At 34.1% G+C, this 24211-nt stretch overlaps 1 protein-coding gene across 4 annotated transcripts in view; it reads right to left on the bottom strand.

Moving 5' to 3' along the window:
- Positions 1 to 24211, bottom strand: part of RPS6KA3 (ribosomal protein S6 kinase A3) — an 84932-nt gene that overhangs the window by 23396 nt on the left and 37325 nt on the right. For 3 of the 4 annotated variants that reach the window (XR_014588637.1, XM_083850059.1, XM_083850061.1), the window contains 14 exons: positions 24088 to 24204; positions 21831 to 21912; positions 19870 to 19950; positions 18759 to 18838; positions 16509 to 16615; positions 14115 to 14152; positions 13613 to 13755; positions 10361 to 10431; positions 6530 to 6618; positions 6202 to 6266; positions 5996 to 6098; positions 5428 to 5552; positions 3305 to 3430; positions 1050 to 1139 (listed from right to left, as the gene is read on the bottom strand). Coding sequence is in view for 3 of the 4 variants with exons in the window: in XM_083850059.1 (XP_083706185.1) it covers positions 1050 to 1139; positions 3305 to 3430; positions 5428 to 5552; positions 5996 to 6098; positions 6202 to 6266; positions 6530 to 6618; positions 10361 to 10431; positions 13613 to 13755; positions 14115 to 14152; positions 16509 to 16615; positions 18759 to 18838; positions 19870 to 19950; positions 21831 to 21912; positions 24088 to 24204 (1317 nt within the window). In the remaining variant the exon portion in view is untranslated. The remainder of the gene's footprint in view (positions 1 to 1049; positions 1140 to 3304; positions 3431 to 5427; positions 5553 to 5995; positions 6099 to 6201; positions 6267 to 6529; positions 6619 to 10360; positions 10432 to 13612; positions 13756 to 14114; positions 14153 to 16508; positions 16616 to 18758; positions 18839 to 19869; positions 19951 to 21830; positions 21913 to 24087; positions 24205 to 24211) is intronic. The other variant, XM_083850060.1, reaches the window with a different exon arrangement.

Here is a 24211-nt window from a genome sequence, read left to right as displayed (position 1 = left end):
ACCACATGAAGCAGAACAAAGTGTGGCTGTAATTGCGATCATAGAATACCTGACTTGTGATACCCAACATGCAATGAGGTAAGCTTCATGGTTGGGTACTTTGCGTACGTGACTTATTTTGTTGTCCCAAGAAAGGGCCAAAATACATAACAATAAACCAGAGAAATTATTGTAGATGAACTTTAGGGGGCATTCTCCAGTACTTATTTCCACAATATTTACAAGCTACTGTTTTAAAAATATCCGAGAATCTGCCTTTGGCTCAGCTTCCTGGAAATGGCTAGCTCTGTTTTGACTGATGTTTGTTTTTCTGGGGACCAGAAGACCGTCTTGCAGACTAAAAAATTAATTATGCATATGCTTTAATCAAAGAAATCCAGTTCTCTTTCTGTTAGATAATCAGAATCCAGTGCTCATTCTGAAAAACCTCTACCGCCCAACTCCTGTTATTCTTTGTGTTTTGTGGCTGAAGTGTTTCCATGGTCAGAAATACAACATAGGAAAAAATAACCAGGTGCAAACTTCCATACAAAGACTGGATAAAGATACTGTGTAAAGAAAAGTGGTATGAAGAGGTTTTGTCCACTACTAAATAGTACTCATTACTGTCCATGAAAACTGCTTCGAGTATTATGCTAACCTCAAACACTGAGTCCACTATTATGTAAAAATAAAAAAAAAATTGCTTTTGGCTAAGGTAAACAAAGGTAGGTTCAAAGTTAAATAAGCAACCAAAAACCTTGCTTGTGTCTTTAAAAGTACAACCAATGTTAAAATGAATTATTTGTGTGCTAGTTTTTTTTAAATGATGAATTATTTGGCTGCTTAAGACTACATTGTACAAAAATATGAGCATCTTTAAAAGATGACAATGAGCCAACTCAGTAAAGAAAAATTGGATACTGTTGAAAAATGGTATTACAACATTATTTTATTATTAATTACTGAAAATCAATAACAAATCTAAAGCATGTAGTTTTTCATTTCTCAAATTAAAAAGTAATATGCAATTGTAATGTACTAAGGGATGTCTTTAACACATCACTTACATCTTTTAGAGTAATAATATTTGGATGCTGTCCATAGCGCAGCAGGATTTCAATCTCCTCTGTTGGATCTCTTTTACTCTTGTCAATGATCTGTAAGAGCAAATAGACATGCAGACATGACTCTTTTTGTGAATGTTATATAGTGCAACACTTTGGTGTGCTCATTAGCAGAAACACATCAGCAAAATTTATCATTATTGGTAAAGGGTATGGAACATAACCAAAACCAAGTTAAATTAGAATAGCAAGGCATGGTAAAGAAAGTTAGAAAAAGGTGCAAAGATCTCTCAGCTGAATACAATTTTGGTGGATAAGTGATCTGATTCCTCAGGCTGTGATAAATTATGCAAGGCTGCTTAGTGGATGAGACTTCAGTCACCCACCATTTAATAAAATAGGAAATTCCTGACCTGAGATACTGGTTTGACAATGCTAATGAACTCATTTTCCCAAAGCTAACCTCAAACAATTATTTAGTGCAGCAAAAGACAAAGAAAGAGAGTAAGGGAATCAAAAATAGGAAGAAGGAAAGAAAGCCTAAAGTTAGTTCAGACAAACATTCTATCATGAAATTTCGTTTGAATCTCTGGATGCTTGCTATCAGGCTCAGAAGTACTGCGTGCAAAAAAAACCAAAACATTATTTGGCCCTATTTACAAAGTATTCTTATTCATATACTTATAAAAAGTGCTTCTTTTTTCTCCTTCTGAACTGTAGAATTTACTCTAATATCTCACGCCTTCTTCCTCCTGACATCCTACAGCCCTTCTGCTAGCAGCGTCATACTAACATACTGGACACTGATAACTTAATTCTTTTTTTCATGATTCGTTGAGGGGAAAAAAGCCACAGAGGCAACAGATAAAATAATAAATGTTACAGCTTAGAGAATTTATGTCAGTAATTTTCTTCCAGTTTCAAGAACTTACTCTAAATCGCAAGCACAGAAGTCATATCTGTTCCCGGCTAGAACCAGGATGACGACAAGTATGTGACTACCAAATTGAATTTGGAGCCTTTCCAGTAGAAAAACTGTGTACAAGAATACAGCAAAAAAAATGCTAAATTTATCTTTGCATTTTACATATGTGAGTAGTGAATTCTTCAACAATTCAAGTAAAGAATTGCTTCATAGTACAAGAGTAGAAGGCTCTGGGGAGACCTTATAGCAGCCTTCCAGCACCTAAAGGGGGCCTGCAGGAAAGCTGGGGAAGGGACTCTTTGCCAGCAATTGTAATGGTAGGACAAGGAGTTATAGTATTAAATTAAGAAGGTAGATTTGGATTAAATATAAGGAAGAAGTTCTTTACTGTGAGGGTGGTGAGGCACTGGAACAGGTTGCCCAGAGAAGCTGTGGATGCCCCATCCCTGCAGGTGTTCAAGGCCAGGCTGGATGGGGCTTTGGGCAATCTGGTCCAGTGGGAGGTGTCCCTGCCCACAGCAGGGGGGTTGGAATTTTGTGGTCTTTAATGTCCCTTCCAACCCAAACGATTCTATGAGTCTATGATTTAAATATTTTTTCCCCTCCATTTTTAAAGTCTGCTAACCTATACTTCTGCATGTTAACTATCCAGCTCCACAGTGTTATGTTGAAAGACAACAAAAACAGACTTCTTATTGCACTTCTGTGAATTCCACGGATTTCAGCAATTAAGAATTTAATGCCTTTAAAGAAGTGTTATAAAGCCTGATAGAATAACATTGAAATAACATTAGAATCCTTGTTAAAAACTAGCAAGCAAAGACAAAGAGTTGAAGTTTATTCTGGAAAGTATACCACTATTATATATTATCATATTCAATGTCGTGAACTCATATCTATCTGATAATTTATTAATCTACTTTGGAAGCAAAACAACATATAAAATTACGTTTAAATAAAAGCAATCTATTATATCTTTTTAAGTGATGGAACAAAATGTAAGCTTTTTCAATGTACATTTTCTACTAGAAGTAGTCATTCAATTCCCATCAGTTTTATTGTAATTACACACAGGTGTTTCAAAGACTGAAGATTGCTTTTCATCACCCAAATCAACACAGATAACAAAACCATAGCAATTCCATACAAAAATCTGCCAGTAATTATTCTATTTGCTTGATAAGTACAATTCACATTTGCATCTAAAAATCTCTAGATATTAAGAAAATTATTTTAATTTTCTGTGTTCTTTATGGCAAGTATATCTACAATAACTATGTCTATGACTCTAAATCCTGAGAATAGTCGGTGTGTTTTATAACAAAGTAGTTACCTTTACAGCATATTCCATGTTTGAGGCTTTATGAATACATCTTTTGCAGATAGAGTAAGACCCGACACCAATATCTTCTTTTACTTCATACCCATCGGTAAACTGAATGCTGTTCCTGTGCAACTGCTACCAAAATAACATTATCAATTGATGAATATTCTAAATATATATCAATATAAATATCAGTTACAAGTTTTTGAATTCCTACTGATTTGCATTAAATTTTAAACTGATGGCTGTACTAGGTCAATGTGATAAATTATATATTAGATACACTGTAAATAATGCACACTGTTTTCCAAATTGACAACATAGCGTTTCTGGTTACTGATTTATTACTTTAAAAATAGAAACTCGTGGACAAAAGATCTGAGGACTACAGCTAGTAATAAAAAATAGTTTCTATCATCTAAGTAGATGAATGTTAAAGTTTTCTTTATATGCAAAATGCCAGCTAGAAATTTCAGACTATATTCAATATGATCAGATTAACTGGAATTTGCATGGAACAGTGAAAAATTGTTTCACAGAAACAAAGAGCATAAAGGAGAAGTGTTTCACTCTCGGAAGGAAATGGTGATCTGGTATAAGGAGTTTGTGCAAAGGATGCAAAGCATTTGCAGGAAACCATCTGGGTATCCTGCAGCAGAGAAAAGAGGAAATAAGAGTGAGGAAGTGGTTGAGGGGCACAAAGGAAAAGCAACAGAGAAAGACTTTTACAAGAGAAGGAAACCATATACAAAGAGAAAGATTTTGATCCACAAAACTATGTGGGAAAGAAGGAGTACAATGAAGCTTGCAGAAACTGTTAGCAAGACCACAACTTCTGGACCAGAAGTTATTCTGATGTGTATACTAAATCAAACAACTTCTTTAGAATAGAAGAGGATCTAAGAACTCTTGAAATGTAACAGTTTATCACAAATGAAACAGGTAATGAGCACAAGCAAGAATATTACAACTATTTGAGACACTGTAGGAGGACTAAAGAAATAAATACTATTTTGGTTTTGAATAGACTGTTTAAAAAAAAAAAAAACAACAAAAACTTCTTATACACTTACAAAACATCCTTACAGTGAAAATACAAGGAAATCTAATCATTCAGTATACAATTATATTCCTACCTATACACCAGTAAGAAGTTTTCACCACAATTTAGACCACCAGTTGGTTTTCATGACTTAGTCTTCCTCAGTAGTCAGTTATTAAAAGCAGAAAAAGGAGGTGGAAATAGAATTTTTACAGAGGTCTTTCATTTTTTTTTTCCCTTTACATGCATCTGCTTTTGTTCTGCTTACTGCAAACTCTCCACTGCTGAAACACGCTTTTAAAATGACCTCAGTCTTATAAGGAGTCAAGGCACACCTCTCCCCTATTCTAGCATGAAGTCACCCTTTCTTGTCTTACACAGGATTGCACCTAACCAATGCTTTGTTATCTAAAAATAAGCAGCATCAGAAGTAATAGAATATATAAAAATAGTGACCACTTCAGGCTATTAAAATTATCAACCTCACAATAATTAATATGGGAGACCATATAGGAATCATTCTATACCAGTAGGAAGCCAAAGCTTGTGTGTACTTTAACACTGACTTACACGATACAAAAATAGCCACCAAACGTCACAGATTAGCACTTTAAGTAAAAAAAGTACCTTGGGACAGACTGAATATAACCATAGTTCTCAAATACACAGCAGTCTATAACATCCAGAGAGACTTTACAGTTGTGTTCCAGTGCTTCCTACCTGCACTGCAGGAACCAATATTGTGGGGCGTAGGGGAAAATGATCAAGATGTCTGTATTCCCCTTTGGCTTATAATTATGGCTAGATATTAAAGAGCAATTACAATTCAGATGACAGAATGTTTTCATTTAAAGGGTTGAAGACTATTCACACTCACAGCTACTGAGTAATGAAACAGGTCCTGCACCTTTAGGAATCTTGTTCAGAAAAATAATCCGATCCTTACTTTTACTGAATAAAGCTGATAATGACTTTGTCATGACATTTTATGATGAAGGTATCACCCCCTCCACCGACAGACAGTAACACTGCTTTATTAACTTTTTAAAATGTTTTGGTTTTATTTTATTGTTAAATTTGATGTACTCACCTGGACAATTGAATGCACTCCAACTGTCTGCATTGATTGGCTTTCATCATCTGATGCAATAGCTACAAAACTAAATCCACGAAAAAGTTGATGTGCATTAGCACTAGGTGGAATACCAGGCGAATCTGAAAAACACGTCATCTACTTACAAGCACAGTTTTTAAAATGAAGAGATTATGTCTATTCTGAAGAGCAAAATGCAGCCTTATTCTATAAAGTACACAAACTAGAATTTGTTGAAAGTTTTTCTCAGGATCAAAATACAAGTATGTACCAAATTGTTTTGCATATACCATGCATAAACACCATTGATAATCAGCTACTACAAAGATCATATTACTGTCAGAATATTTTGTAAGTAAAAAACTGCAGAAAATCTGCAGAAAGTGTTTACATATACTAGCGTATGGATGAGCATATCGTTGTTATATTTATGGAGGACTCAAATAGTAGTACTCAAATTTGGTAACTCCCCATCAATACCTACAAGAACAAGATGCTTTACATAAGTTGAAGATGAACAATGTTTCTAATTTTTGAACACATAGATTGGTTCTTCTCTTTTTACCTTTTGGAGTTTTTGCTGTAAACTCAGGATCAAAATAAAATGTATCTTCCGGTCTGCCAGTTGCAGGTTTAAAAGGAGGATGAATTTCTCTCCTATACAGTTTCTACAGAGAAAGATAGCCCAGAATGGATTAAAAAGTTGTATGACACCACCAAATACTTTTTAACTAAGAACCTTATTAATTTTATTTTGAATTAGATACTCACATTCCAATCTATTTTGGAAAAAAATGGATGTCTCTTAATTTCTTCAACTCCATCTGGACCTGCTCCTTTTATAGGGAAGAAGTTATTTTCTTAGTCAAAAAGAATTACTAGCAAAATTATATTTCTTATTACTACTCCATTAATTTTAGAAACATGAATAGCAAAACCAGTAATATTCTGTGATCATTAGAAGAGCAAACAGGCAAACTATGTTCTTGCTTCAAAGCCTGTTTTAGACATGAAATTGCAAACTTATTTAGTCAATCTAATGGTCATTCATGTTATCAGAATTACGATCCAATTTAAAACGTTTTATTAAAAACTTTACCTAATCTGTTTGCTGGGTTTCTTTTGAAGAGCATTCGCAGAAGACTCTGTGCTTCAGGACTCAAAAACTGGGGCATTCCAAGTTTCGCCCTATAAAACAAAAATAATTAATAGCATACAAACATATTAAGGTAAGAATTAACTTTGCACTTCTCCTGCCCTTTGTCGTTCAACAAATCCGTATCAGAAAAAAATAGCATCACTGAGAAATTGCCTTCAGACATCAGAAACAGAGTAAAAGTGCTGTCAGTCATGTAAACCTGTAATTTTTCTTTTTTTTTTTTTTTTTCCATTTTGTGTAGTGTAATATTTTCAGTAATGACTTGGGAACTTAAGCAGAGGATGTAAAATGTTAAAAAAGAGGTAAAAAAAAGTGGTAGAAAAGAATAGTTACAGGATAACAGTTTACAAACTTGTATTTTTTGTAATCCATTTTGATTGCAGTTTTAAACAAGTGACATCAAGCAAGCAGATCCATTTGATGGTATGATAAAATACATCTTAGAAGGTGTAAGAAAAGCACCATGTATGACATATACCAAGAACACCTGGGCAAAACAATGGAAAACTAGAAGATACAAATTGAATAAAGGTAGGACAGATCTTGCAAGATGAGCAGGTAAAAAGAGAAAGATCACTTCTTTTTACCCCCCTCACTCTCCATTTAATTTCAAATACTACTTTGCAGCTTGCCAGGCTTGAATTTCAGATTTTAGATTTTGTAGTCGCCACTTCATTTTGAAGTCCTCACCCCTTTTTTTCCCCCCTCCTCATTTAGTAGCCTCCACAGTAATTTCACTGCTACTAGGTTTCATTTTTTTTTTTCCTTATAACCACTTTCTAATGGTTAGGATGGATATAATTCCCTCCTTTCCATCTCTTGTTCAACCTTTAGCTTGTACTTGTAACAATCCACAACAAAAGCTTTCTCTGCATTTCAAGCAGACAACATTCTTTGCCTTGCATTCCAGCTATTTGTAGAAGTCCACCTCTCCGTCACTTCAGCAACTACATACTTACTGCCATCAATTCACTATTCATTGCTTCAAAAAACTGTAATTTATTATTTTTTCCATTCCCTTCTGCATGAAAGAATTGGGGAAGAAAAAAACATGTTGCCTTTTTTGGGCTCTTCACTACAGGCAGATCAAGATCACCTGTACAATGGTGGAAGCCAACCAGTGTTTCCCTGATAGCCATGCACCTTTAGCAGTGGAATTCTTATTCATGCACTTTATATGCGTTTATTTCATTACACTTAATGTCATTCCTACTCACAGCAAAGTAGCTGAGAGCTATACTGTAAGAAGGAAGCAAGGAACACATTGTCTGCAGATGCTTAATGATATCTATCATTCGTAGCAAAACAATGTTACTGAAGGACAGAGAACAGAAGTGAATACCACAGAATCCTGCCAGGGTGGGTGGAAATCTTTGCCCTGCTATTATAATCCGAAACAGCTCCAACAGTAGCGCTGGAGGTTAAGTACTTAGAAAAAAACCCTAAAACCTGGCAAAATACATAACCACAATTAATCTCAGAGAAGTAACTCAATAAACAAAGGTAGAACACAAAGAATTGCTAGATGAATGCTATGTACCCCAATCCATAGCGCAGTGAGTCAGAGGACCTCATGTAAACCAGAGACTAAGACTTATCACATCCTTTCCATCATGAAGCTCTTTTCACAAAATCCTTTACTGGCCACTTGACACAGCAGAAAGAAAAACCAGTCCCCATGTCCTAAGAGTTCCTAGGTTATAAACTACATGAGTGACAGCATTTTTTTTCTGATGTTCCTGATAGACTAAGACAAAATTTTATATGAAGGCATACCTTCAGTAAAGGAGACAAGATGCTTTAAAAAGTTAACTTTATTGCTGCCAACTATGCTTCCCCCCACCAAATTGGAGTTTCTAAGTTTTAGGAAAAACACACAAAAATAAAAACTTGTCTCAGCAGCATTGTGAGAAATAAAGAGCCCAGGAAAACATGTTGTGAGAAGAATGCATTTTTTGTGGATTTTCAGGAACACAAGGTAAGAAAAGCAATATAATCTTAAATGATACACTATGAAAATATGAATTCAGATGCACACCTGTCCATTTTCAACAGTTAAGAAAAAATTAGGAGAAATATAGTATGTTTACTAATATACGGAAAATAAAAAGAAAGCATATTGCCATTCACTAATTCTTATGGGGCTAGACAAAAAATGTGAAAATATCAGAAAACTTTAAGAATACTCTTTTTTTCTTCAGCTGTTAACGTTACCAACAGCGAAATAGATTTGTATGTATGTAATAAGCAGAACTGTACGAAACAGTAAAACACGTAAAAATTCTTTCTTCATACCACATTTTTTGTGCAGCTCTATGAAACAAGTAACAATTATAAAGACCAGAAAGTGAGAAAAAAAGTTGGAAAAGGCATTAGAGATACATGTTCAGATGAAATCTGAAAGTAATTATGAATGTCAATTAACTTGCAAGGAGGATATTCTACATGGCAGCTGAACACAGAAGATTTTTCTAGCAACAGTGAGAAACAGAGTGGAGTCACATGAACAATAAAGAGAAAGATATGACTTGAGACAAGGATAGAAAAAAATGTATGGCTCCTTAAACAAGTGTGAGTGAACAAAACTATCAGACTAGTTTCTTGTAAACAGGAGGTGGGCAGAACTAGTTTACGCTTGCTGTGAATAGATAGAACCTTTTAGTTAAAGACATTCAATAATCATGACATGAAGATAAGAATTGGCATGGTGTTGAAACAGTAGTAGAAATTAGCAAGAGTAAATACATTTACAAATGGAAGATGAGAAAGAAAAGAGAGGGCAAAGAAAAGCAATGTGTATGCATCTTGAATGTAAAAATCAAGAAAAAGAAATGAGTTTGTTTTCTAGCAGTTTTCACTTCGAAATTACTTAGAAAAAATATGAAAGAATTTCATATTTATTTTTTAAAAATAGATTGTTGGTGCAAAAGAAGCACTGGCTTCAATATATAGGTGGACATGTGGACAAAGGATGCAGATAAACAATGAAAAAGGAAAAAAAACGAGAAAACTGATAGTCTTATGAGCTTCCAGGAGAAAAAAATAAAACAAGTAGTAGTATTAGTAAAAAATGGTTGGACACAGAAGTGAAATTATGATACGATAAAACAGAATTGTTTGCACAGAGTAGGTTACAGTATTGAAAGTGGAACTACTATGTCATAGGTTTAATTAAGGAGAAAAAAAAGCAGGCCTTCATCAGCAAAAACAAGAACGTTAACTGCATGAAGGAAAGCAATTTCCACAATATAGTTAATGCAAAACCTATACTAGAAATAGTCAAGGGGAAAATTGGAGCTTGGGCAAGTCATAGGAAAGTATGTAAGGGAAGATGGACGTTAGCAAATAGGGAAGTTTAAGGGAAGCAAGTTGTTGGCAACAGTAGTAATATAAAGAAGTAGGGTGAGGAGCTGGTAAGAAAGAGGGATTAAAAGAGAAAGTACTTTCTCAAAATACTAAAACAAAACAAGGAAAAAAATGTACAGGGTATCAAAAAGGATAAGAAGGTTAAAATATTATGGAAATAAGATGGGAAAGATAATATGGTTGGAGAAGTTGTTATTACAGATTAAAGAACTGCTATGAAATTCTTTGTACCTGGTATGGGGGAGGAATAGAAAGGCAAATTAGATAGGCGGCAAAGGGAATTAATAGGGAGTGAGGATTTACCAGTACCTTTGGAAATGAGGGAAGAGTAGAAATTAGATATTGCAGCCCGGAGGGCATCCCTGTAGAATACCTGATGAGATATATAAATAAGAGTGTACTCACTTGAGAATCATAGTCATGGTTTCTTTTCTGTCTTTCCCTTGGAAAGGTAGAGTACCAGTGAGCATTTCAAACTGTATAGAGTAAAACTTTCATCAATTACATTACCTGGACAAAATCTAATTTTTGACAAAACTACTTAGCATCTTAACCTTCCAAAATTCATGCATGTTAGCAATCAAGTCTGTGCAAAACAACTTCTCATTGTACAGCTTAAATTATTATGAACACTGAGCAGCCTCTGCCATTTTAACGCTGCAAAATATTTTCCTATATTAATACCTCGCTTCACATGCTTTCATCTGAACAATTTAGACTACAATATTCTGTGCATCATTTCTGCCTAAAAAGTCTATTCTTAGAAGACTTGAGCTATACAACTATATTTTAGTTTTCAAGAGGGCGGGGGGGGAAAAGGTTCCCCTTTCAAAAGTTAGTGACAATTTCTCCTCATGCAGAGATATTAAAAAAGGTCAGAGTGTTTAAAATTGGCATGTACACAGCCTTTGTTGGAAAACAGAAAAAGGTTAGTCGATTGACAAAGACATGCATGATGAAAAGTGGTTACTGTATGCATACAGTGGAAATAAGAGTCTGAAGGAACACATAAGCTACACAGTACATGCATGCACATTCTGCAGTGCCTGGCAGAAGGCACTAGACACTTAAAATACTGATCTGTTCTGAAAGTGACTGAGTAAAAATAGATAAATATAAAGGAACTTCTGTTGGGCTGAAGTATTCTGCAGGGATATCAAATCTGAGGTACTGAAAGCCATCTGACAGCAGTCATGGCAGCCAACACTGAGGCAAGAATTCTGATTTTTGGTATAAGAGTTGCAAAACAAGTTAGTTTGATGAAATTTTATGATATATACTTAAAGCCATCACAATTAAAGTAATTATAAAGGAATTCTCTGGACAGCTTATGCAAGGTTAAGTCATCCTGAACAGGAGGTATCCTCTATTCCTTATTTTTCTGTTATGATCCAAATGTTCAGTCTTAACAAAAATGTAGGTTGACATGACTGTAGTATTATAAATCTAAAATAAGAGTGTGAAGTTGAAATAGAAGCATTCTTTAAAAATCCTTTTTATTAAAATACATTTTAAAATTTCTTATTACCTTATAAAGTAATCAGAAGAAAAAGGGCTGCCAACTCTGCACTACTGCTAGATACTTTGTATTCCAATTATTCTTTTCACTCATATACTTGTATTTTGTATTTTAAATTTAATATAAAGCCAACATAAAAAAGCACTACTTTAACAGTTCTTACCACAATTGTCAGGAAAAGGTACAAGGCTTAAACCAACACTACCAAAAATAATTCACTTTTTGGTTGTACATACTTTAGATTGATCTGCTTCATAAACTACACTTGCAGATTTTTATTTTTTGAAAGCAGATTTGTGGTGTTGCATGTTTTGCTTTCTTGAAATGTTCTAGATTAATAATAAAAAGTTTCTTTAGCATGATCGTATTTGTCCCAAGCATACCTACTTGCATAAATAACTCAGCATGTGTGTTCTTTGTCCCGCTCTCACTCCCCCTCAAAAAAAACCAACATTGTAGTCCAAGACCAACAGATCTATAGTACTTTAAGTCAACATTGGCCTTCCCTAGTCACCATCGTTTACTTATTTCAGCAGGACAGTAAGTACCTCAACAAATGCATAATGCTTCCGAAAACTTAAAATGAATATTTTTAGATGTCTGGCACTCGTGAAAGCACTCAGTGTTTTAAAGGGCAAATTTAAAGTTACTGCTCAAGGATGGGTTTACAAAGACTTACAGCAAAAGAGAGGCCAAACAATTTATTATCTTCCTGATCTCAATTTCTATGCTATAACTTTTGTTCATCTAGATCCTGTATACTGATACTACACAATGACTTCAATTTTTCTCAATCAACGCAGATTTGAATTAAGAATGATTTAAGAGTGGATACACACAGATTGCCTATGAAAATTAGCATGTGAACTAGCGATGCAGGCACGAAAAATATGTCTTAGAGAAAATTGCACTATATTGCATGCACTAATTTAGAGAATGTGCTTTCTAAGGTCATATTTTCATATTCAAAACAGAAGCCAAAGTGTTTAAAATGCAGTGCCTTTAGACTGTTAAAACTACACCAGTCATGTCTAACATCTTTCAGCAATTTTCAATATTAACATGCACTTCATAAGCACAAAACAATGGTTTTCAGCTCCATAAAGTAAAGCTGAAGTTTAACTATGTTTGCATTATCGACAACAAATACTCTGCCACTAGTTTGCAGTTCTCTTTTAATTTACGTACTGGATGCTCAAAGCTTACAGTAACGATAAAATGTGTTCTTACTGATAAAATGAGTGGTTTTGAGGATGTTTGTGCTTTTCTGTCTGGAGAGAGTTTAGTCATCAGATGCTACTTTTACATAGTCAGTTTTCAGATCACAACAGCATTCCAGATGATTAAAAGGTGGTATGATGACTTATTTTCAGACAAAAAAGTCCTACTCATACTAAAAAGCACACGTATTGTACTTTTACAGTTATATATGTACTACAGAAGCAATAAGGAACATACATTTCCTTTAAAAAATAACAATTAGTTTATCTTCACATGAAAAATGCACACGTTATAAATATTAAAGGCCATTAAAGCATTCCTGAAGTACCAAACATGATCTGCTTTTTCCTCCAAAGATATACTTGATACACATTATTCCCCCTGACCCTGCAACTCAACAGAAGTTAGCTCCTTCCAGGAACGTTGTAAAGATGACTCTTCTGAGCTACTATATCCCATATCACCTCAGTGTCAATATTTTGGTATGTGCAAGCAAGCGTTGTCATTATTCTGACAAGTTGTAGTTACACTGGAGACTAATCAGAAAGTTATTGCCTTTTTTTTTTTTGCCACTTGAGAATAAACTCAAATTTAAAATTTGGATCTATGTCTTTCCCAACTTGGAAGGTACAGTACTTTTCCTGCGTATTTTAGTACTCCTATTAGTCTCTGTAACATTCAAACCACAATATATGCGTATTTCAATTCAACAATAACAATAGGATGGCATATTGTTGGTGTTGACATGAGACCTAGTTCGCATACTTGATCCAAACTCTGCAGTACTGTTATTAATTTCATGTAATTTGGATTTTTGGTAGTTACAATTCATTTAAAGATCTCCCTATAGTTTAATATTTGTTTCACCAAACCTTATAAAGCAGTTTTGCTATTATTTGCATTTACCAGAAACCTACCATTAAAACACCAAAAGACCACCAGTCTGCACTCTGTGTATGTCCTCGTCGATTAACGACTTCTGGTGCCATATATTCCACTGTTCCACAGAAAGAGTAGGCCTTTTTCTCATGATCAATTGACTCCTTACTTAAGCCAAAATCTGGAAAAAAATACAATAGTTCAAAATGCACTTATTTAAAATCAATCACAGTAAATATCTTTACCATAATGTGAAAGGTGATGCCTTTACCAGTCATACATATACACACCTAAATATACACATAGGGAGGACAGATTCCTCCCCTCCCAATTATTGTAGGTCCATAATATATACTTTCAGAACACAATATATATTTCATTTACTCCAAATTAATTACACTATCTGCTCCGCCTCACAGCAAAATTACCTACTAATTAAAATTGCTGATTTTGTTGTATTGCTCTACCAAACAAACGGGAAATTCAAAGGTTTTACTATGAACAGAATAAATTCATGCATTACAATTTCCTCTTATTCACCTGTCAATTTGATATGTCCTTCTTCATCAAGCAGGATGCTAAAAAGAAAAAAAAATCTTTTAACTATTGTTTCAGACAGTGTACTGGCAACATTTATGAAAAAACAGAACAGTATGCACAAAGACACACAGAAGTATGCGTGCGTGAAAATGAATCATTAGGAGGAGATACTTTGGAAGTACACTTTTTTTTTCCCTTCTATCCTTTATTATTAAAGGTTATAAAACAGAATCAACATACCAGATTTTTGTTCAACTATTTGGTTTAATTCAGCATGGAACATAGTAACTTCCATTTTGAACCTTCAGTTTTGGAGACCTGTAGCATGTGTATCTTTTCTTTTTTTTTTTAATCAATTGTGTCAATGAAAGATACATTTCTATTTTTCTTAAACTAAGCAAGAACTTATGTTTACATATGTATGCAAAATATATATTAATTTGCAATTATAGTTTCAAAGGATGTTGACCACTTTAATTAACATCAAGTAATAGATATCTTTATGTTCTACCAAAGGCCCTATATCCTTTGGCTCTAGAGTAAAGAGTAGGCCTTATGCTTCTGTCTATTTCAATGACACAAAAAGGTCACACTATGCGAGATACCAGCTCTCCATAACAACCACCGAATATAATTGCGATTCAAAGCATACAAAGTATTCCAGGACTGGACTCTATACCACAACTTACACTGTGGACTTAGTTCCTCCTGCTTCTCCCATGGGGAGCTGCATTTCCTCCCTGTGATGAGAGGTGACCCAGACACACACTGCTTGTCCATTTCCCCTGCCCATCCCTTTTCCTCTTTCCAGTTTCCATGGTGGGAAACATCATCTCACAGTACAGACACAGTCTGAGAGACTTATTGCTATCTCATGGTCCAATAATGTGCAATTTCAGCCTTTGATAGGATTTTGAATCAGTTACTTCCAAGGCTTAAAAGCAAGGTTCTTTGATTGGTACAGACATTTGTTTTTTCTTTTTAATGCTATATTTGAGGCAGTAGCTACTCAGTCTTTTGGCAAGACTTCTTCTTGCAAGTAAATGTCAGCAACATAACCGAGGTTCTCTCACTTTGCCTTTTAAAGATCTTTTCTCACCTAGCGAGGCTATTTTTTCTCACTTCGGAATTACTTAACAGAATGCTCTAAAAGTTTACACATAATCCCTTTCCCTCTTCATTTTCAAGTGCAACCTCATGCCCCAAAAGTCTTCAAATTTCTGATTTGAGAATGAATCTTTCCCCTTCTTGTCAGACAAGGCTAAACATTTTAAAATTTGTGTCATATTTCCAGGAAAGGCATGAAAGAACAAGCTACGCTAATGGAAGTCCCATTTAACAGCTGGCTTAGGTAATACTTGTTACTCATCCTCGGTCTTTTCCACCAACACTTTACATAAGACAGTTCTCACATAGACTTTTCAGGTCCTCCATATAGCCATGACAGAGAAGTGGAATCACCAAGGACATCAGGACTTCAGACTCATTACAGATTTCCTGGCAATGAGGCAGAGTAGGTTAACTACCTCATCAAGCACAACAGATGAGATGCACATTGTATTTTCACTTAGACTCCTCTCCAGGTAGAGAGTAGTACTACAGCATACATAAAAATATTGGCATTTTTATCTGAAACATTTAAGTGTTCCAGATGACACTGCTGACATTTTCTTCTTTACGTCTTCTAACACTAAAAAAATTACTGGAGGAAAGATAGAACAGGATGCAGTCATTGAATGAGACAGAGATGACTAATGTATTGGGAGGCAACCCTATACTGGAATTTTAGCTCCAAGCTTATTTTAAGTTCTCAGTGTAATTTCTTGATTGTCAATAGGTTAAATTAGCATGTGACGCATTATTTTCATATTTAACATTTAAACTCCATTCTGCTCTTACTGCAGTATATTTTAAAAGTCAGCTTTGGAAAAATGTTTATCGTTAAGCTTTTGAATGCAAATATGTAGCATTCAACTGCAACCCTGTATCATGCATATATTCCAAGTTTATCTTTAAGTCTAATTAAGTTTAATTCTACAATAATGACAAAAACAGAAGGCTAAAATGATGTCTTATCCATTGTACACTCTAAAGCACATGGAAAATGAAAGGTACACATTTCAGTATATTCTTTACTTATAGTAACATGGATTATAGTACTTGGCATATCACTCAATCTAGATGCTCCTGTTTGAGAGGAAATTAAATCCAACACTTAATTAAAAAAAACCCTACAAGGTTCCCCCATCTCCTTCCCTGTTCAGTTTATATAGTATCTTTATATAGCAAATTTAAATAGAAAATTAAAGTTTAACAGCTGGAAAGGGAAGCGCTTTGGTAGAAGTGCTATACAAATCAAATAAATACATTGCATTTACTGCAGCAGATTCTTACTTTTCTGGTTTTAGGTCCCGGTATATTATTCCAAGACTATGTAGATGGTCTAAAGCAAGTGCTAATTCTGCTAGGTAAAATTTAACGTCATCTTCTGTGAACATCACCTGAAAAAAAAAAAGAAAATATTTTACATACAAAACCTCTAAATCTTACATCAGCACCAACTAAACGGTCCAGACAATCTAGTGTTACAGAATGTTTCTTCTTAATATTCACATTGATTTTTATAAAAAACTAGAAATTGAAATTGGTTCATTAGAAAAGGTCTAGAATTTTATAATCAATACTGATTCACAGTATTCACAAACTTCTGAAGGCAATATTGTACTATACTTTCTGCAAAACTGAGGTTATTTACTTCTGTTTGCCCAAGAGAACAAACAGATATCGCAGCAGGACTGAAAAATTTTGGGAAGCATTTAAAGAATGTGACTACCTCTTCACTGGATGTGAACATGTTGTTTCTAGACAAATGAGCTAAAGTCCAAACATCTGAATTTCTTCTACAAAGTCAAAGAGAGAAGAAAAGCATATGCATCATTTTTGAAGAGCATTTCTCTAAGTACCATCATAAAGGAGTTACATGGATAGTAACTAAGGAAATGGCACGAATAAGCACAGGTAAGATCTTCAGTAGCAATCTGCATTTTCTATTAGGAACTAATCACTGCTTTGATTCAATGAAATCATAGAATCATAGAACGGCTCAGGTTGGAAGGGACCTCAAAGATCATCTAGTTCCAACCCCCCTGCCATAGGCAGCGATGCCACCCAACAGATCAGGTTGCTCAGGGCCTCTGAACATGCTATTCCTACTATATGAACAACTGTTGTGATCCAGTGAGAGAAAAAAATTGCAATTAAACTGCTCAGAGTTAAAAAAAAAAATAAGTTTCTTCATGACTTGATTCTACCTCAGTTAATATGAACTGCTTTAAAAAAATTAGGAGTACCATCTTCAGATGATTTTCCCCCATGGATTGGGGAAAAAAACAGCAACAGGGATCACAGACAACCACTATTTTAAGCAAGAATTAGAAATAACACATTTTCATCTTAGTAGTTTAAGGAAAGGACACAATACCAAAGCTTGTACAAGAAGTACTTGCTGATGTTACCTCTACAGAAAAGCTAATATTTAGTACAGGTACACTGAAGAAGTACGGAAATCTCTACAAGAAACACTTAAAAGCTCAAAGAACGAAAGATCCCATGAGACTGATAATACACCCACACTATGTTCTTTGAAAACATTGAATGAAATTAATCTCTCCTAAACTTAAACATCTGCAGTGTAGATTTCTTGCTCTGAATTAATCACTTTCTCCTTTGTAGTTAATGGATAAAAAGCAGTCTAAAATTTTTTTAGACTGCAATTCATCTGATCTATCAGATAGATCTGACCTAAAGAACGGTCAGCCTCTTCACACAGGTAATTAACTAGTGATAGGACTAGAGGGAATGGCCTCAAGTTGTGCCAGGGGAGGTTTGGGTTGCGAATTAGGAGACATTTCTTCTCAGAAAGAGCAGTCAGGCATTGGGACGGGTTGTCCAGGGAGGTGGTGGCATCACTGTCCCTGGGGCTGTTCAAGGAAAGGTTGGACGTGCTGCTTAGGTACATGGTTCAGTGGGTGACAGTGGTGGTAGGGGGATGGTTGGACCAGATGATCTTGGAGGTCTTTTCCAACCTTAATGATTCTATGATTCTGAATAGATCAGATGAATTCATATGAGGATGAAACAAATCCAGCATGCCCATTTCACTCTGTCAGTTATCAACCGTTAGCTTAAATGCAGGTACCTATAAAGAACTTATCTGCATTAAATCTTATAAAATTTGAGTGGCTTAAGATAAAATAGTCATCACCAGGAAAGTGTTATACGTTCTTTCTTAGGAATCAAGAAAAAAAACATGGATTTTTTTTGAATAACTACTTCATATAAATCCATGTTCTGACATATCTTTAGATTTAGTAGCAAGAGAAGAACATCTAAGCAAGGTATAAAAAGCAAGGCAGAAATATTGCTTGTCTAAGACTTTTTCAGAAAAGATGTAAATTACCGAGTGTTCTCATGGAAAGACTTTGTGCAAAAAAGCAATGAAGCAAAAACGTAGCTCATTAAAAGAAGACTATTCAAAATCTTATTCAATGAAAATGGAATTATAAGAAGTAAACTTTTCTAATATAGGCAATTTTAAAATAGTCAAATTTTATCAATATACAATTTTCAAAGAAAAAAGTTTACCTCTTTGGATAAACGTGTAAACAAGTCTCCTCCCCTGAGGAAATCCAAAATAAGATATAGCTTCCCTTCTGTTTGAAAAGCTGAAAAGATCATTTAAAAACATTAAACATTATCTAATTTTACCCATTATTAGAAGAATAACCTACCCAATAATTCACCCTTATTTTACCTTTCACCCTCATTTTCATCTATTAAAATGAATTATTCCTCTTTTTCCTTGTGTAAAAATGTATTTAAAATTATTAAATGTTTTTCTTCAATGGACCAAGAAACTCTCATGCCATGTGAAAGTGAAACAAGTCATCAATGGAATACCTAAAAAGTTAAGCTATACCTTGGTTAGTCAACATTTCACTCCAGATTTTGAAAGTACAGATTTGACAAATCTGTAACTAACGTATGTATTCTAAAACTTCTGGAAACTCAGCTTTGGAGGAAGATATAGTCTATCTTGCAAAAAAGTGACAAGTAAAATAGTGTAATCTAACATTATTTAAGCCACATTAAAGAGTGACAGAGATCTGAAACTTGAACTGTAGGAAAAAATGGACTCTAAAAGAAAAAAATGTGAATTGAACAATAAAGACTACTCTGTTTATCTAAACTATTTTTCTTCCTGTTTACTTTCTGCATAATGTCTTAAGAGTATTAATTTCCTCCCCCTCAACTTGAATACACATTTATGGCTGTCCATGCAACAAAAATAAAAGAAGTTTTCCCACCAATTTTAATGAAACCAGCAGTGATGCCATTGTACATTTTCTACAGAGCATGGCAAGGGTAAGAAATCAATTTAAAAAAAGTAAGTGAATGACTTATATAAAAGACAAGAGGTTTTGGAAAAGAATGGCTAGATACAGATAGGTAAATGCCCTTTCTAATAAAGCAGAGAACTACAGACTCTCAGTCCCATAAAGATTTAAGACCATGTATGAAATTAACCGTGTACATAGAGTTACATGAAAATTACTACACAGCAAGCCTTTGCGCAATCAGGATTTAGATAGCACACTAATTTTCTATGATTCTCTGAACTACAGTGTAACTGTTAGGTAGTACTTCAACAAGCTCCCATTTTTAAGATATAATTTATTTTACCCCTCCAACTCACCATAATGTAACTTGACAATAAAAGGATGGTTAACTTCTACTAATATATCACGTTCCATTTTTGTCCGAACCCGATCTCGAACTACAACATGAGCAAGATCAAAAAAAAGTAAATCACATTATGAATCAGCATCACTCCTACATTTCCTGATGTACTTCACATTATATACTGTGGTATAACGACTGCCTACAGGTCACTGTTGTGTATGCAGAAGATTTGAGACACTTAGATCACAAAAATAGTATTATGAAACAGATTCAAAAGAACTAAAGAACCTTAGGCAAATCAAGCAATACAGCGTATTATTTTAAATTACAATATTAGATCTCAAAGGAAGTTGCAATTACAGAAAAAGAGCATTATTTCCAATCAGTTTCATATTAAGATTTTAACAGTAACTTTCATTTGCTTTCAACTTTGTTCTTCCTAAAACTGGAACCAAATGACACTCAAAAGCAACTGAAAATTCAGATAAAGAGTTGAAAAGTGTGATATCTTCCTGCTAGTGTCAGTTTTCTGTTCCAGCCTTTTGCATCCTTGAGTGCTTACTGCCTCAGACCATCTCCTTCTCCAGCTGCAAGTCACACGTCCAATTTCAATGTTTATCAGTCTCCCCATGTGCAGGCAGAACTAGATCCACAACTTGTACCATGCTTTTTATGCATAAGGCTAAACCACCATTAAAATGTGATGAAGACAAACTCTCAAACATCTTAAAAAAGCAACTGCTAAATGACCTTTGACTCCAATTCTCAGCTATTAACAGGTTTGGGAAATGAGAGGCTATTGAGGATATCAAAGGACCTTAAATGAGTGGAAATCAATTCCAGAAAAATAGGAAGTAAATAATGAGAATAACTTGTGCAGCAACACAGACTAATCAAAATATAGGAAACTGTTCAAAAACCACTCACACCCTAATAGTTTTAAACGAAAGTGAAGTATAATGAGATTTGAGATAGACATTTGGCACTAGATCTTAGGCAGAAAAATGCGAAGTTCAACATTTTAACAGAGGTTCACAATTCAATACAAGTATGAAGTTTTTGTTTACAACTCATCTGTGAATATTTTCAGATTAAATCATGTTAAAACTGCAAATCAGTATTATATCAATAACACAGGTGAAGTTCCACAAATTGTCAGAGCAATGGCAAGATTATCATTGCAATTCTAGTACAGTTGTGACTTAAAAAACAATACAAATAGACTGAAGTATTAAACAATGACATAAAACAATAAATACACATTCTGGCTAAGCAGTTAGAGATCACTTTAATCTACTATAAACAAAAATCTTATGGAATTCTCCAGGACAGATTTGAGATTGTGCAGGTTTGAACATATTTTGTTACTGATACCATTTGTGACCATTTGTGACCACTCGAGAAACAAAATATTTTAAAGACTCATTTTAAAACTAATTTTTGCTCATTTAGCTTAAGACAACTTAATATTTCTTCAAATATACCCTACATCCAAGAGCAAGTGTCAAAAGTTCTGGGAAAATGTACTGATATACAGAAAACTAACTCCTCTTCTTAGAGATTTTAGAATAAAAGAACTGGCATAATACATTTTTAAATATTGTAACCTCAATGTAAATTGAGCAAACAGTATTAAATGTCTCATTTGTGACACACAGCAAGTTAAAAAAGAAAGGATATTATGTTTCAGATAACAGCTCAGTAGCAAGTCAGGTGGCAGATACAATGCAACTACTCTTTTAAACCACCACCAATGAGAGGGACCTAACACTTAACATGGCAAAGGACTGAACCTACTTTCCCCTTTAATATCAACATTGTACTGTTTACTAGATCCTTGTGGGTTTACTACACAAAGCAGTTTGATAGAAGTAAGTTCTAAGATACAATCTTTAGAATAGCCCGTGTGTAAAGATTATTTTCTGGTAGTAACATCTACAATTTCTCTACCTTCTTGCCCCTAACAGTGCTTACCTTTCAAGGTGGCCTTTTTCAATACCTTCATTGCATAAAGCTGCCTGGCATCTGATCCTGAGATTTTTTTGACAAGAAATACCTGCATGGAAAATTAAAAAGAATTCTTAAAAGAAAGTAAAGGTAACTCAGATGAATACACTTCGGTATAAAATCTGAGTTTACTCCTCCCAGTTCTGCTACTAGTTCTTTCTTTGAAAGTTCTCTTTAGATTCTGCAAAGTACAAATAGAAATTTCCTTGCACTTTTACATACTATTACTTCATTTCATAATCTAAAAGGTTCATTCAAGGCAAAATCTGCCAAATTAATTCTGGTTTAACTTCATTGATTTCAGTGAGTAAAGGGAAGGATGAATTTGGATTCACTTAGATGAAAAATTTGAAACAAAATTCAACTTTATAATCACATACTTCTGTAAAAATAAGCTTATTGATGTTAACCTTTTAAGTAGCTCTGTCTTAATAAAATTTATAAGATAGTATAACAAAAGTGCTAATGAAGTAGTTGCCTGATATGAAAATAAATTAGTGTGCAGAAGTCTATCCACAAAGTTATGTAAAATAATAGTTAATAATTCATTTTAGCAACATATAAAATAGTGAGAACCAACCTTGTTTCACAAAAACGTAGTTAATATGCATTGATTGAATTTTGCATGTATCAGTAAAGTAAAACCAGCCTCAACTAAAGTGTCTTTCATTTCCTTCTTTTGTATAAATTCTTTTATTGATTTCTTGAGTGGAGTTGTTTTTAATAACCCTAAGATGCAGATATATTCCTGATTTTGAAATGCGAAATATACACTTGCCACAGGTTTTCTAGTAATTTATGAAAAAGCACAGAGATATGTTGTGGTAAATGAGAATATTAAATGTGCTGTATGAGACTAGTTTTATCTGTTTTTGTAATCCCTCATATTAACAACGCTTGAAAAACATATAGATTAGACTTTTAAACTGAAGGAGTAGTTGCAATATCTTCTAAACTTTTTAGAAAAGAATTAAACACTAATCGTCTTTTTTTTTTTTTTTCTAAATGCTAAAGCAATTGAGGACAAGATGAGCATTTTTACATTATATCTCAGCTAGGTAGTTTTTTTGCTTTTTCAAAACATGAAAAAAGGCAGTTATAGCATTAAATTTAGTAATATCAACAGAACCAAAGGAATTGTTGAAATCATCCTTCATTAGCTTACATCTCCTTGCCCCTGCATGACTTACTTCTCCTGATTTGAAGATTTCCAAATAAAAGCTATGATCTTTGTTCTGTATGTAATCAAATGACATCACAAATGACCATCAGGCTTCTCCAGTGTATTCTCATTAGACTGAGTACAAAACTTTGTAGTTTATAAACATCCAGATTTCCAAGCTTAATTTGAACTGCTGCTTCAATAACATGATCAATAGTAACTTTCTTCTGCTACAAGAGAAGCGAACTGACTATTCTTATTTTCCCCAATATCCAAGATTGGTTTAACATTGGTTTAACATACTAGAGAGCTAACACTACATTCAGAACTTCAATTAAGGCTAAAAATGGACTTAAAAGCTTTGTTGCTTTTCATTGTAAATTCTATTCTTTCTCAATATCTCTCTGTCACAAGAAATTAATGTTTCATTTAGAGTTTGATTTGGACAACTAAAGGTATGGGCCACATACACCTATTGAGATCTTGGTGTGGAGAATACCCACTAAAATGCCAGAGAACGAGTATTTAACAGAACTTTAATTAAGTATCCAGTTATACTGTGTCTTAACCAAATTCTGACAGATAATGCCTAGCATGAACAATGCCACAGTATATAGTTGTTACTTCAATGACCATCATTGCCTAAAATTTATTATTTAAAATTACAATGTATTACAAAAATATATTGTCTGTAGTTTCTGTACTGGTGATAACCTGTGAGTTAGCAACTAGTATTACATACCAAAAAACCTCTCAAACCTTGTCCCCTTCAAACATAGAAAAGTAGTTAAAGCAAAATGACATTCCTTTTTAACAGTGAATATCTGATTACTTCAAGTCAAATTTTCCATGCATCTCGGAGGTCTACATACAAACTAGAATAAATTTACCACTTCAGAAGACCTGCCATGATTATGGTGGCACTAATTAGCACTAATTTAGAAAGCAGTTTTGACCACCAACATTGCCTTAATGCAATGTGACTGTTCTAAATATTTAATTCTTCAACACTCTTCGATATGATATTCCCTAATACTACTCCACAAGAGGTCTGTTACCAACCTTCCCAAAGGATCCTTGTCCGAGCACTTTTAGAAGTTCAAACTGTGAAGGGTCTGCTTTCTCGTGTCCTTCCTTTACGTGATGAGTTATTGCAATTTCTTTGATATTTCCTTCTTCCTGACAG

Source organism: Anser anser (assembly GCF_964211835.1).
Source record: "Anser anser genome assembly, chromosome: 1".
NCBI lineage: Eukaryota > Metazoa > Chordata > Aves > Anseriformes > Anatidae > Anser > Anser anser.
The sequence above is the reverse complement of the archived record's forward strand: the minus strand, read 5'-3'. Positions and strand labels throughout refer to the sequence as shown.